The sequence below is a fragment of the Sturnira hondurensis genome, unplaced genomic scaffold (genome assembly GCF_014824575.4).
Source record: "Sturnira hondurensis isolate 20B ecotype Veracruz unplaced genomic scaffold, ASM1482457v3 Scaffold0008916, whole genome shotgun sequence".
NCBI classification, from domain to species: domain Eukaryota; kingdom Metazoa; phylum Chordata; class Mammalia; order Chiroptera; family Phyllostomidae; genus Sturnira; species Sturnira hondurensis.
In genome coordinates, this window is record NW_028081547.1 from 449490 (window position 1) to 463104 (window position 13615).

The following is a 13615-nucleotide window of genomic DNA, read 5'->3' on the forward strand; positions in this document are numbered from 1 at the left end:
CCATGCCAAGTGCCAAATAAAAGAATCCATATGTGATTACAACTCTAAAACCAAAAGGAAAATATTAGACAAATATATAACATTTTGGGGTTTCTAAGTTTGTTTTACCTTTAATGCTAGGCAGACAGTTTACACAAATCACTTTGCTGCAAAGTAAAGAATAATGAGTTAAATGTGTTCCCTGTCACCATCGATCATGTACGTTTGCCTTTGATTGACCAAACACATAAGACACATGAAATGACTTTCTAATCATGTTAGACGGAGGTGGGGAGGGAGAAGGGAAAAAGATGCAGAAGAGGCATTTCAACCTTTAGCATTTTATTCCAAAATTCCATTGACATTTTCTGGCAACCTTCTAACACGGGGTATGGGCTTCTCTTTGCTAATGCTTGCCTTGAGAATTTGTAAAGGTCTGAAAACTCTTTAATTCAATGTTCTAGAAATTACCAGGGAGAGAAGGGAATGGAATCCCTGTTAATAGTTCATGGATTAATTCTCACTTCCTTTGAAATTGTCAGGAAAGTTGCGTGCCCTTCAGGTGGGCGTTACTCATCTCAGGCAAAGCAGGCAGCACTGGGGGAGGCAAGCAGAGCTGCTGAGCAAAGGAGATTCAAGCGGGGGGGGAAAAAAGATGATACACAATGATGTTGCCCGGAATGGGATGCTGAGGTTTAGAGAATTCATTGCAACCTATGGGCTTTTATTATCTGTGAATTTAAACAACACACTGAATTTCCTGCTGGTCAGAATGGCTTATAACCAAATCTAACTGTTCCCCGTGCATCCTAACCGAGGATTACCGAACTTTGAATTTCAGGTTTCTAAGCAGAGTCGGAGCTCTTCATTTGACAAGGGAACCACGTCTAGTAGCAAAAGAAGGTGTTTTCAGCACCCAAGTCACCCAAAATTGTAAGTTGCTGGTTCTGGCCCCACCCAGCTGTCTGTCTGAAAGACAGGCCAAGTTAGGCTGAGGACAACTTATTCCTTTATTCAACATGCATTTTAGGAGGCCCTGTTAGGAGTCAGGTGTGGGGATTCTGCAAGCAGCCCAAGGCTTCACGGTGTTTACACTGCCTCAGGGAAAAGAAGCAATGACAACAAACGCCAAGAAAGGTGTAATAGCCTCTGGGAGAGTAGATGTGGATATACCCTGGTGTGAAGGGGAGAGTAATGCAAATTTTTAAGAAACAGGTCTGTTATGTTTTCACATGGAAACTTCGTTCATCCCATGAAACAGAGAAGAACATCTAGATCCTTCCTAGAGAATGTGGATTAGCACATTTACTCCTTGTAGGGGCCCTCAGAAGCCGCGGAGAAATTGGTGAGCTCAAGGACATTCTTCTTGAATTTTTTGCACTGGCCAGGGAAACTGCTGAACCACACACAGCAAACCCTCATTAGAGATCCACCAGCTTCATAAACTCAACATTGTGGAGATGTTGGTTCTCCCTAAGAGAGTCCAGAAACAGACCCACACATACACTGGCACCCGACACACGAAGCTTCTGGGGTCCTGGTGACACTGTAACTTCATTTGCGTCCTGGTTCGGAGAGAGTGCCAGCTTTTGACTATTTAACGAGCTCTCCATTTATTAGATGCACATTTTTTTATTTGTATCTTATATGTCAATTAAAATTTGTTTTTAATCCCTTTATAAATATGCAATTCTGTTTTAGAGAGAGGTCTCACCAAGAATTTTACACTGAGCAAAAAGACCATTTGATGGAGAGAGGCCATGCAGCTACCTAGGGGAAGAGCTCTCCAGCCAGAGGAAAGAGCCAACACAAAACCCCTAGACCAGCCAAAGGGAGTGTGGCTGATGTAAGGAACAGGAGGGCACTTGCTACACGAGGCCAGTGAGGTCTCAGGAACCTGACAGCTTAGCAGCTACAGCCCTTTGTAAGGATTTTATCTAGTAAGGTGGGATGCTGTGGAGAGATGTATGCAGGGGGTGGCAGGATTTGATTCATGCTTTAAAACGCTTATTCTCAGTGCCATATTGGAGACAGACTGGAGGGCAGAGAAGGATAAGGTCAGCATGTAGAGACCAGTTAGAAGGCTGGTGTAATATTCTAAGAGACAGAGAATGGTGGTTTGGAGCTGACAGAAAGAATGGAGGTGGTGAGTAGTGCTCATATTCTGGGCATATTTTAAAAGTTGAATCAAGAGGATTTCCTGCTGATTTGAATGTCTACACAAGAAAAAGAAAGGAGTCAAGGGTGATTCCAAAGCTTTTAGTCTGAGTAATGGGAAGGATGGCATAGCCAATAGTGTCATGGGGAAAAAACAGGTTTATAGTAAAAAACAAACAAGCAAAAAATACAGGAATTCTATTGTGGATATGTTAAGTCTGAGATGAGATGAGACTTTTAAATGGAGATGTTGAGTAGCAGGTAAATGGATGACACCGGGTTCAAGGGAGAAGTTCTGGGTAGAGATATAAACATGGTCATCTATTTATCTAGAAGCTATGAGAATGAATCAGATTATGAAGGAAGGGGGTAGAATTGTGTTGGAAGCCACTCCCCACTGATCAGGGATATCTGCAGAGGTGCACCATCAGGGCACCATCTGCGTGCTGTTAGGGGAACACGGTCCGTGAGTATGGAATAAGCTACAGCTTGCATCTCACTATCTAACTCATGCCCCGTGCATTTACTTCGCCAGACAAACCCTCTATTCTGGCATCAGACAGAGAAAACCACTTTGATCCCAGTCTTATCAGTTGGATCCCTGATTCCATTTCAGAGACCCTTTCACCAGCTCCCCCACTCCAGAGAAAGTCCAACCCTGCTTCTAGTACGCCTCCCTCACCTGGATAAACACCTCTGGCCTGCAGAGCTTACACCTACCAGCCAGTAAAAATTGCTTGTTGTCTCCCAAAAGCATCTACCTAAGCCAATTAGCTCTACCCCTCCCCCATCCCAAATACAGCAGTGCATGAGGTCGGCTCCTTCTCAAGAATCTAACTCATTTCCCTCCTTGACTCATCCCAGACTAGACTAACCTCTCATCTGACTTGATACAGTGGCCTCTGCCCTTGCAGAGATGGCCACAGAGAAAGGCTGACAAGACCCAGAGAATGGCGCTATGAAAACACATGCTCCTACACGCCCCTCTGAACAGAAGCTGATCAGGGCCTGCTAGTCATAAAGATGACAGTCTAATTAGCACACTGCCTAGAACATGGTAGGTGAGCAGGGACTCTCTATTGAATCAATAGTTTCCATAAAATAAACTACAGAAAGCTAAGATTTGTGCTAAGATGATGGCACTGGCTAAGATTTCTTCTTATTGCTGATCCTATTTTTTTCTTGGTATATCCAAGGATGGACCTGGAATCAATTTGTCTGGGTTTAAACAACTGAGTTTGTCATTCCAACTTTATGTCCTCATGTAGGTTGCTGAACTTGTCTTAATCCACAGTGCTTTCCATTGTAAAGTGGGGTTAGTAATAGTGCCAAGTTTGGGTAGGGTCTTTGTGAGAATTAAATGAGATAATTTGTATAAAGCACAGCATAAGGCTTGGCATATAGTTAGTAACTAGTATATTTCAGCTATTGTTAAAGATTCTTAATTTATGTTTCCGGATTCTAAACCATGTTTCTATACACACGTATATTCGAACACGCATATGCACATAAACATAACCCAAAACAAAAGTATTAAACATTATTGCCTTGGCCACAATTATTGCTAAGGTTATGTATTACTGAAAGTTTATCTCAATACGGTAATAACAATAATGAACAATGGTTTTTCTATCCAGAAAAGTCCACTCAGCCAAGATACAGTCTAAATAACATGGGTCTGATCTCCCTAGTTTGTCATTCCAAATTTTCTATTTGTGAAGCTTCCTCTTCACAAATAGAAAATGTGATGGAGGAGACTGTGCTGTGATCAATATTATGTAAATTTCACCCCCAATTCCAATCTATACAATAGGGGAAAACTTTAAAAGTGTATCATGTATTTTCATAACTCACAATGCACGCCCTATTCTAGGCTGTGTGAGAAGGTGCATGTGTGTGTACAAAAAGGTAGATTAGTAGAGTTAAAATAGTCGGCGATGCTGAGGACAATTTAAATGCGTTCAGTTTGAAGACTTAGTGTAGAATGAAAATAAATTTTAAGAATTGATCACCCTCTAAACACACACAACACCCATGCATACAATTTACGATGTCCAAGAACAGCTAATCCTAGCAAGACTAACGGAACAATTTACAAAAATAGCGGGTCAAGCCCCAACTTAAAACCAGATTTGTTGGAGAGAAGGTTAAGTATTACATAGTGAGACTCTAAAATAATAATAAAAAAATCAATGAATCTTAAATTACATCCAAGTGAGGAATCCAAGTAGAGGATATAAATGTGGCCACTTATTCAGGGATGAGGCAGATGGCAGATAGGCTAAATAAGTTCATTGTCTTGGTCTTTAGAGAAGACATGAGGAAGATTCTCACTTGAACCAGGCACATGGTAGGAGATCAGAGAGCTGTAAATGAACAAGATGTTCCAGGCCTGTTTGATAAGACAGATGTTGGTAAGTCACAGTAACCAGAACATTCGCCTTCACTCTTTAGAGGGACTGTAAGTCTAAACTGGGTACTGCTGGACAAAATGCTTAACCTGACATTGGCAAAAGGCCTGGGCCAGAGGACCCCCACAATGGCCAACCTGAGCCTCTCTCATAAAGTTAGCATGGCTTGTTAAACAAATCCCAGCACACCAGAAACAGTAGAACTCATGCTTTGAAGGTTAAGTGGAACAAATTAAAGGCAAACTTTAAAATTTCATTACCCAAAAGATGTGGGCTAAAAATATAGTCCCAAAATTTAGAACCATCCCGAGATAATGTGTCCAATATGGGAGCTAGGGTTTCGGGGGCAATGACCTGGGGCTCTAGGGTGAGGATCTTTGAAAGTAACCTTGGAGAAGGTCAGGAAGTGCTCCCCTGCATTTTCTGGTGCCTCTGGGCTAGGTCTCTTTTGTACCAGCTACATACCAGTAGCCCCTCTCTCTTTTGTTGACCTTTCTTAGCCTCACTTTCAGTCTTGGCTCTAAAAGCCCGGGAGCTAATCACTGTGCTTCTGCCTGTGATATATCATCACAGTTTCAGTCTTGTTCCTCTGTCTTCTTCTTTCAGGAGGGACCGAGTACAGTGTATTCTGCCAAACCAAGAAACACACAGGGCACCTGCCCAGGGGAAGGGGGAGGAGGAGCTCACACTCCACCTTTGGCTTCCAGAAATGCTAAGTGTTCTCAAGGGATCAAAGGTTGCCACAGGCCCATCTAGTCTCCCTCCGTCCTGACAGGACTAAGTGCTGATGAATTCTCTACATAGGACATGGGGGACACTGGGGAAGGAAGCAATTTCTGTAAACAACAATCCATTTATAGATTTCCTTCTCCATCTGCCCCCAAATAAAAATGAGTGAAGGCTTTGTGATCCTTGGAATGGGAGAAAATGTATAAAACTTTCCAAGGAAAGCATCACTGTGGTGTTTAAAAGAGACAAGGACCTGGGATTTGGAGGGTAAGTGCACAGAGATGACATTACAGAATGGAGAACATATGCTTAAGGCTGTCCCTATTTTAAATTAAAAAAAAAAACAATGGAAGGAAGTGTTGTTATTTCCAGGTCAGGTCACATGCCTAGCGAATCCCAACACAAAGACCACCTGAATGTCATGTGGCCATATGCAGAGAGCTGGCCCCAAACACCAAGGAGCTGGCCTGGACAGAAACAACACAGTAACATAACCCCGGAAAAGAAATGTGTTTTTAGTTACAACAGGACCAGGCCAGGCCTCTCCCACAGGCTCTTCCTAAATAGGACCTTGGCAATGGGATTTGCTGGGGTGGAGGGAACGTCCTTAGCTGCAGAGGTCTTGGGGGAGGTTGGACAGAAGTTCTCTCTCCCTGCTGGTAATAACACTGAAGAATCAGTGTCATATCCATTTTATTAATTTTCCTGACAGGTGGCTCTAGTTTCCAAGCAGGCACCACAAAATCAAAACATACGCATGTCAAGTGCCCCATAGGCAGTGGGGCCCTGCTAAGGCCGTATTACATCAACACAAGAAAGCAGAGTCCAGGGCCTCAGCCCGAGTGCCTGGTCCTGCGGGCAGTTCCCCAGTGGACGGAACCACCAGGGCTTGGCTGAATGAGCCCGAGGAGCTCTCCTGGTGACAGCTCTTTATCCTGGGTTGAGGAAACACAAGCTTCCATCCAGCTTTTGGGCTTGTCTCTACACCTGGCCGCACAGATCATCCTGCCTCTTCCCTTTTGCCTGCACTCTGCTTCAGCCAGTCAGGGCGCTTGTAGCCTGGACTGAAGAAGCCACTTAAAGGAATGCAATATCCCTCTCTGTGAGCTGGGTCTGAGCCAGGGGTTCAGTGAAGTCAAGGTCTGTAGGCACACAGCAACCAGAAGAATTTTTTCATCAAAGCATCCATTGCTAAAGTGACTGAAGGGACTCCAAAACAATTTGTTCTTTTACAGAGGAATGCAAAGTATAAATTGACTACATAATGTAAATTAGATGGGTACAGAAGTAAGGACCTAGAAAACTATCCTGTTCTAAGTCAGACAAGTTGCAGAGGCCCAGGATCAGCACTGACATAAAGTTATTCCATCACCTGCATCTCCATCCTCCAGCCCATCCCTCTCACCGCAGTCAGGGTCATGTCCTCAACTCACCCAAGGCCTCATCTCTGGCAGTAGATATAGCAGCAATGACAGTAAAAGCCTGGAGACCTCGCACCTTTGATTTCAAAGGTGTGGACCCCCTTTGCAGAACACCCTGGTGACTCACTGACTTCTCACCTCAACCACAACTAAGTCAGGAAGGGGAAGGGGAATAAATGAATAACTGGGAGGGGGATGTAAGCCCAGATCTTGAATTAATGGCCATCAGTGCCAAATCAGAGAGGCCCAAACTAGACAGTTTTTATTGCACTGATTTGCCACCTTGACTGCTGAGGCTGAGAACAATCCAAGGATATGGACTGGTTTATCATTCTCCTGAGCTCCAAGGGCCCTCTCAGTAGGAGCCTGGACCCTCAGCTCAACGTCCTGAGAACACGCCTGGCCTGGCCTGTGAGAACAGGTTTGGGTCTTTCTTTGCCTGAGCTGGTCCAGCAGGCAGGGGCCCCGCTGGGGTGAGCCGGCTGACAAGGCGATGAGCAAATCCAGACCGTGTGCCTCACAGTGTAAAGGGCGCCACTGACGAGGACTCAGTTCATCATTTCACTCTCCATTCAAATAACCGTGGCATGTCAGCCCTGCTGGCCTCCTTGATTGTGCAGAAATAAATAAATGAATTATGTTGTTGGGGTTTGGGCTTCAGCACAAACACATGGTCTGCATTTATCCACACAGTGAGAGGTCCACCAGCCACTTGATGTAAAAGAGCAAAATGATAATTCTTTTCTTTAGGCGCTCTGGTGCCATATGGAATGTATATAAATCATATTTTTGTTTTAACAGCGGAGGCTTTGTTGATAGATAAACATGTGGTTTATCTAAAAAAAAAGAGTGGATTGTGCTTTGAACAATCATTTAATGGCCGTGGATGTGCCAAATAAAAATAAAAACATAATTTTGAAAGAAGTTGGCCTCTTGCCCAAATCTGTAACAAGGAATTTCTCCTCAACCAAAGTGGTTAAAGCCCGTCGATCTGTTTTGAGTTTAAGCTGTGCTCTCTACTCAACCCCACGACAAATTGAATCGGGGGCTAATGTGCTCTAATAGGACACGACGTTACCTTTATGAATGACCTCATGGAGAAGAGGTTGGCGAGCATGGTGGAGAGGCCCTGGGCCAGGCAGCTCTGGGCTATGAACCCCAGCTTCAGCTCTGCGAGGCAGATTGCATCATCACCCTCTTTCCAATTCCAGCTTGGGATGTTTAGCAGATGGGCCTGTGGAAAGAAAAACAGTTATGAGACCTTACTTTGTTAAATGTTTGATTGTTTAAAATCTCCTCTGGGCAGTGCAGCATTGCCCAATTGCTCAGGGTCATCCAGACTGTCCTTTCTTGCCCATGCCTGTGTCTGCTGCTTGGGGTTTTACTCAACTCTCCTCTTCATCAGACTTCAGTTTCTCTGGAATATTGCCTCTTGTACCTACCAAGCCCAAGACCTCCCCTCAGGTTTGACCTTAGCCGAGTAAAGTCCAACGGAAATTCCTCTTGTGACACTGGCCCATGTTACTAGTGTGTCTAGCTAGGTTGTCCATAAATTGGCCCCTCAAACAGACTCTAATGCTGCCAGATGCCTGGGTACTTGAGATTTCTTTTTTACCTACCTTCCCACTACTCCAAGCTTGAGCTAGCATTAGAGTCACCTGGAGGGTCTGAACAGAAACATTGCTGGCCCCTCCTCCACAGTTGCTGATTCAGTGGGTGTGGGGTGAGCCTGGACAATGTGCATTTCTAAGAAGGTCAAGGCCATGCTGAACTGCTGGGCTGGAGACCACACTTTGAGAAGCACTGCCCTAAATCATCAGGCAAATCACAGTGTAGACATGTTACAATCTGTTGCAGATGGACTGATCCTATTCAACTGTTAGGTCAGACACTCAGATCAGGGCCCAGAGCCATGCTCAGCCAATTGCTTTCAAGTGGCATGAAGCAGAGTCATAGATGATACACTGGATGAAAGAATCAAGATTCGAAAAGTTCTCCAGAGTTGAAAAAATGGACATAAAAAACAACCAGAATAGATTTAAAAGGTCTTAGTGTCAAGTACAGCATTTAGGTTAAGAAAAAACAATTATATAAATTCAGAATGAGAAGACCTAACTTGGCAGCAGACAGCAGGAAAAAGAATAAAAACCCTTAAGTGTGTGGGTAACTAAAACCCATGAGAGGCCAACCGTGTGACAAATTACAGAGCAAGCCAATGTCTGATAGTTAGAAATGGTCTCCAGATCAAGGGAAATGAATGTCAATGAATGTTCCATTCTCGTGTGAACTGGTCAGGCTAGTTCCAGAGTGCCTGATCCAGTTTTACCAGGCAGATGTTGGGAGGGAAACTGGCTGTTTGAATAACTTACAGAGAAAAAATGACAAGCACAAAGAGAGATGTGAGTTCTGGAAAACACCTTTAGAACAACAATTAAGAGAGCCAGCAGTGTTTGGCCTGAAGTAGGGCCACGCCTTCACAGAGACAGAAGGGTTGCCTCTGAATATCCAGGTGCTGCAATGGTGAAAAGAGATGAGGCTAGCCTTGCTGTGTTCCAGGGGTCAAAACTGAGATTGACTGGAGCATACTACAAGAAGGTAGTTATGTTTGGTTTATTTTATAAAGGAACTTCCTAAGGATGCAATTTGTCTAATAAATGAAGAAGGCTGCATCCAAAAACACAAAGTCTTTGCCCCCAAAACTCAGCAAGTATCCAGGTCTCAGCACAAAGACCCCTAGCTCTGCAAGGAAGACAACCCTCTGGGTTCTGCCAGTGTCAAGACTCTACAGCCCCGAGGTCACTACGTCTTTCCAAACCCCAGGGGCACCAAGGAGTCCTCCATATACATAGTTGTAGTAGGAGACACGAGACTCCTTGGGGAAACAAGGGCAGGTCCAAAGATCCCCACTCTGCTTTCAGAAATAACCACTCCTGTGAAACTCCTTCTTGCAAATTCCGGCTCTGTGATAATCTCCTGCGTTCTGACCCAGCGGAGTCTACTCCTGGGAGGGGTGACTGTACCCTTTACTGATGACAGCACTGTTCAAAGAGTCCCTCGTGTGGGCCGTAGCTGATGGCAGCGTCTGTCTGGCTGAGTATCAGAGACCTTCCAGACTTTGAATGCTCAGTGCAGCAAGGAGCCCTGCCCTTTGTCCCACTTCTCTCCTGACTCTCCACTGGCTTATGAAGGCCACTTTCCCCTCCACTTCCTTGGCACCATGGAGAATAATCCATCAATCAGTCTCAGTGAAGAAATGTTCATTTGCATTAACACCATCTGAGAAGAATCAGGAGACATTAAATCTACGGAATGAAAAATAAAATCATCAAGTGTGAAAGATTTGGGTGGTCCAAGCCCCAGGCAGGCATCTTCAAACAAACAAACAAACAAAACATTTTCAAGAGGGCTCTCATGTCTGCATGTGCCATCCAGGGTAGGAAGTCCAGGCTTTTAGGCCTTGGGTCCCTCCTGTGCCCATCTGGTTTGAGTTCCTTAGACTTATTCTACGTGTTAGTACACAGCAAAGGCACTTGTTTTTGTTTCCCAGGCTTCCTTTCTTGGCCCCTGGAGCTTCTGCAATCGTAGGGAGGGAGCTGTGAGGGATGCGCCAAAGCCCAGGACCAGGGACTTCTGTGCGCATGAAACAAAAGGAGGAAGGGGACCCAGGAACTCACACTCTTTGTTTCTGGCAACTCTGTCCCTTTTCACTGACAGAAGTATAGGTCCAGTGGAAATGCCAGCATTACTGCATGGGAATCTAGAGACAATCTCTCTAACCTGGAGAAGCACACCTGCTGAGCAGGGTGGAGCAGGCAAGGGTGCCCGGTTTCTGCTGCTGAGTCACTGCTCATCTCAAGAAGAAGGAATGCAAAACAGTTTGCCCTGGGAAACCAGGAGAGATGAATTCCAGTCCCAGCCCCACCTCTCACTACGCACAACACTGTGGGGAGGCCCCCATGAAGAACAAAGAAAGTCACGTTAGAGAAAATACTTTCAACACCCAAGTGTAAGTTTGTAGTGAGCAAGTCAAAAAGACCGGGCCATTAGGACTTGGCTTCCAGGTCAGAGAAAAAGGCCTCTTTCACTACAGTCTGCTGGAAGGAGAAAGTCCAGTAATAACTAAATCATCAAGACCAACACTTTTTCAAGATATCCCAAACCATTCTTTCCTTGAAGAGATTCAAGTCATCTGCAATCAAATCAGGAAAGTCCCTAGGCTATATTCTTTCCTTGTCTGAAGTTGACTAGGCTGCGACATTTCCACAGATTCTAGTGATGTTAAACATATCCACTTTAGAGAATACTAATCTTTCCATGAGGCCTACTCTGAGGAACCACAGTTTGGTTCGGTGGACTATGGCTCTGTTCAAAGAGAAGGTAGTAGTTGGCAGTTCTCTTAGCTCACTGGCTACCGAGTGACTGTGACTTGTGCTGACCACAGCTGCTCTGTCTGAGACAGAGCTTAGAGCCCCGAAGACACAGTGGGATGCTGAAGTGCACAGATGGTCAGAAGAGGACTAAATGAGATAATGGATGTCAAAGCTATTTTAAAGCCATAAAATATGACACAAATGTCTGAGATTATTATGCTGACAAACCAGGACCAGTTTTTCGAGAGTATATGGAGAGCAAGCAGGCAGCTTCCCTACGTGCCTCTAGGCCCTAAATAATAATACCACCTTCATCTGGTCACAAGGGACTGAAATTCTCTGCATTTCATATATGGTATCCAATGCTGGAATGAACTATCCCTTGGACTATGTTGACAGTGACATAAGTTTACACACACATACCAGGTTCTTTCCTGAAAGCCAGTTTTAATGGGTGAAGATGTCCAGGGAAGAGAAAGTGCCAAGAAAGGAAGAAAAATAATATTGCATGGAAGGCAGAAAAAACACAATGAAAAGGTAGGTATAGGAAGACCTTAGGGAGCAGAGCAAAACTGTAAAGCAAGGTGAAGAATGTCTACTTGCAACTCTAAAGGAATAAGATAACAAATAATGACGAGTGGACTTCCTGTTCTTTCTCTAGAAGACAGAAATGAAAGCCCTGGCTGGTGTAGCTCAGTGGATTGAGTGCGGGCCTGCGAACCAGAGGATCGCGGTTCGATTCCCAGTCAGGGCACATGCCTGGGTTGCAGGCCGGTTCCCTGCAGGCCAACTCCCAGCAGGGGACACACCAAAGGCAACCATACATTGATGCTTCTCTCCCTCTCTCCTTTCCCCTCTAAAGATAAATAAATAAATAAAATTAAAAAAAAAAAAGAAGAAATGAAATGGGAGAGAAAAAGGCCCTCTGTCAAAGTCGCTCTGTCCCTTGCACCCACATTAAACTTCCAGGGGCAAAGTCTCATAGGTGATTTTTGCCAATTCTAAAACCCAAGTAGATTGGAGTGGTTTAAAATAAAATGTGTCTTAAGCAAATAATCATGGATCAGTTGGTGTCTTCATCATTGTTTCTGAACAATTAGGGCACAGAGGTTTGTGGAAGACATTCAGCTTGCTGCAATCATGTGAACACTGACCAGGTGCCATCTGGATCCGAGGCCCGCCAAGCTACTTGGAGTTTGACAAGAATCCCATAGCTGAAATCCTCCTTAATTTCTTGAAGATGCTACATCAGCACTCATTGGAAGCAGAAAGGAAGAAACTGAAATGCCTTTGTAAACATACCATATTAGTTTTCCTATTCAATCTAAATTCAGCCAAAAATCTAAACAACAGCTTAAAGCACTCCCATGTGAAAGAAAATTTCAAATCACAAATGAAAGAAGAAAAGTTCGTTGCTTCAGGAGCTGTCACCCACCACAGTGCCTCCCCCACCTGCAGGGGCTGCTATCAAAAAAAAAAAAAACCCTCCAAACCAGTGCTGGTGAGTTACCAATGTCCTCACTTTCTCTCTTTAGTGTCCTTGGGTTTTCTAGAGACGCACAGGACAACGTGACCTTGGGTGCCCATGACCAAGCCCTACTGGCTGCAGAGCAACACTGTTTGCCATGGAACCACCTGCCCAGGGCTGGGCCACAGTTGGCAATGGGCAACAGACCTGCGTGGCGGGCCAGTCACGGACAGCAGGCTCCACTCCACAACAGCCACTGATGGCCCTCCACTCCGCAAAATGGGGCAGCACTTGCCAACAATTAAGAAATAATGGCATGGCACTGTCGCATTTGGCAGAGTGGGGTCTTCTCTGGGTCACCTGATGGCCTATTTCATAGGGAACGTGGCCTGTAAGATGGGACACAAGCTCACTCAAAACCCAGCAGGGAGTTATTCTGTTCAGACAGGACACCTGGTTCCAGGTACTGAGCAGCCTCTGGTTTCTAAGCCTCATTAAGGGAGTGACTGGTCCCATAGCAAGCAGAAAAAAGTGCCACCTTCCCTCCCCCAAAGCTGTTTTCCTAGGAGTTTAATGACGGTCTGGGTGAAGGAGCGCTGCCTCTGAATGAGACTGGGCTCCGGGAACAACACAGACTTTCCAACCCCTTTGTCAGCGGCAACACCAGGACAATTCCTTCGCGTTTAATCTCTAGCTGGCCAACTGTTTTCCTGAATTCAACCATGCAATTCTCATCTTGAATCTGAGCGTGCCATGCTCCGTATTCTCCACCCAACCACGTTTTGTTCCCCTACATTCACCTGGTCTCAGACAGAAAAGTCCGATTTGGGACACTCTCTACACGTGGAGTGCTGAATCCTTGAGAGCACAAAATAGGACTTCTTCATCACATCCATGTGGGGTTAGGGGGTCAGGCAAAGAATGTGGACTACCTAGTAGGTATTCAGTAATTACCAACTAAAGAAATTAGTGCAACACATAAAAATGGAAGTTGTTGGAAGGAGATCTAAGAATGCATCAGTATTTCTGAACCTAGAGGACCAACCAATGCTTCCTGAATGAAAGAATCAGTACTGAAGG

At 44.9% G+C, this 13615-nt stretch overlaps 1 protein-coding gene across 8 annotated transcripts in view; it reads right to left on the bottom strand.

Annotated features, from left to right (window-relative positions):
- KCNMA1 (potassium calcium-activated channel subfamily M alpha 1) overlaps positions 1-13615 on the bottom strand; it is a 728885-nt gene that overhangs the window by 184580 nt on the left and 530690 nt on the right. For all 8 annotated transcript variants that reach the window (XM_037056365.1, XM_037056367.1, XM_037056369.1 and 5 more), the window contains exon 14: positions 7776-7931. In XM_037056365.1, the coding sequence (XP_036912260.1) occupies positions 7776-7931 (156 nt within the window). The remainder of the gene's footprint in view (positions 1-7775; positions 7932-13615) is intronic.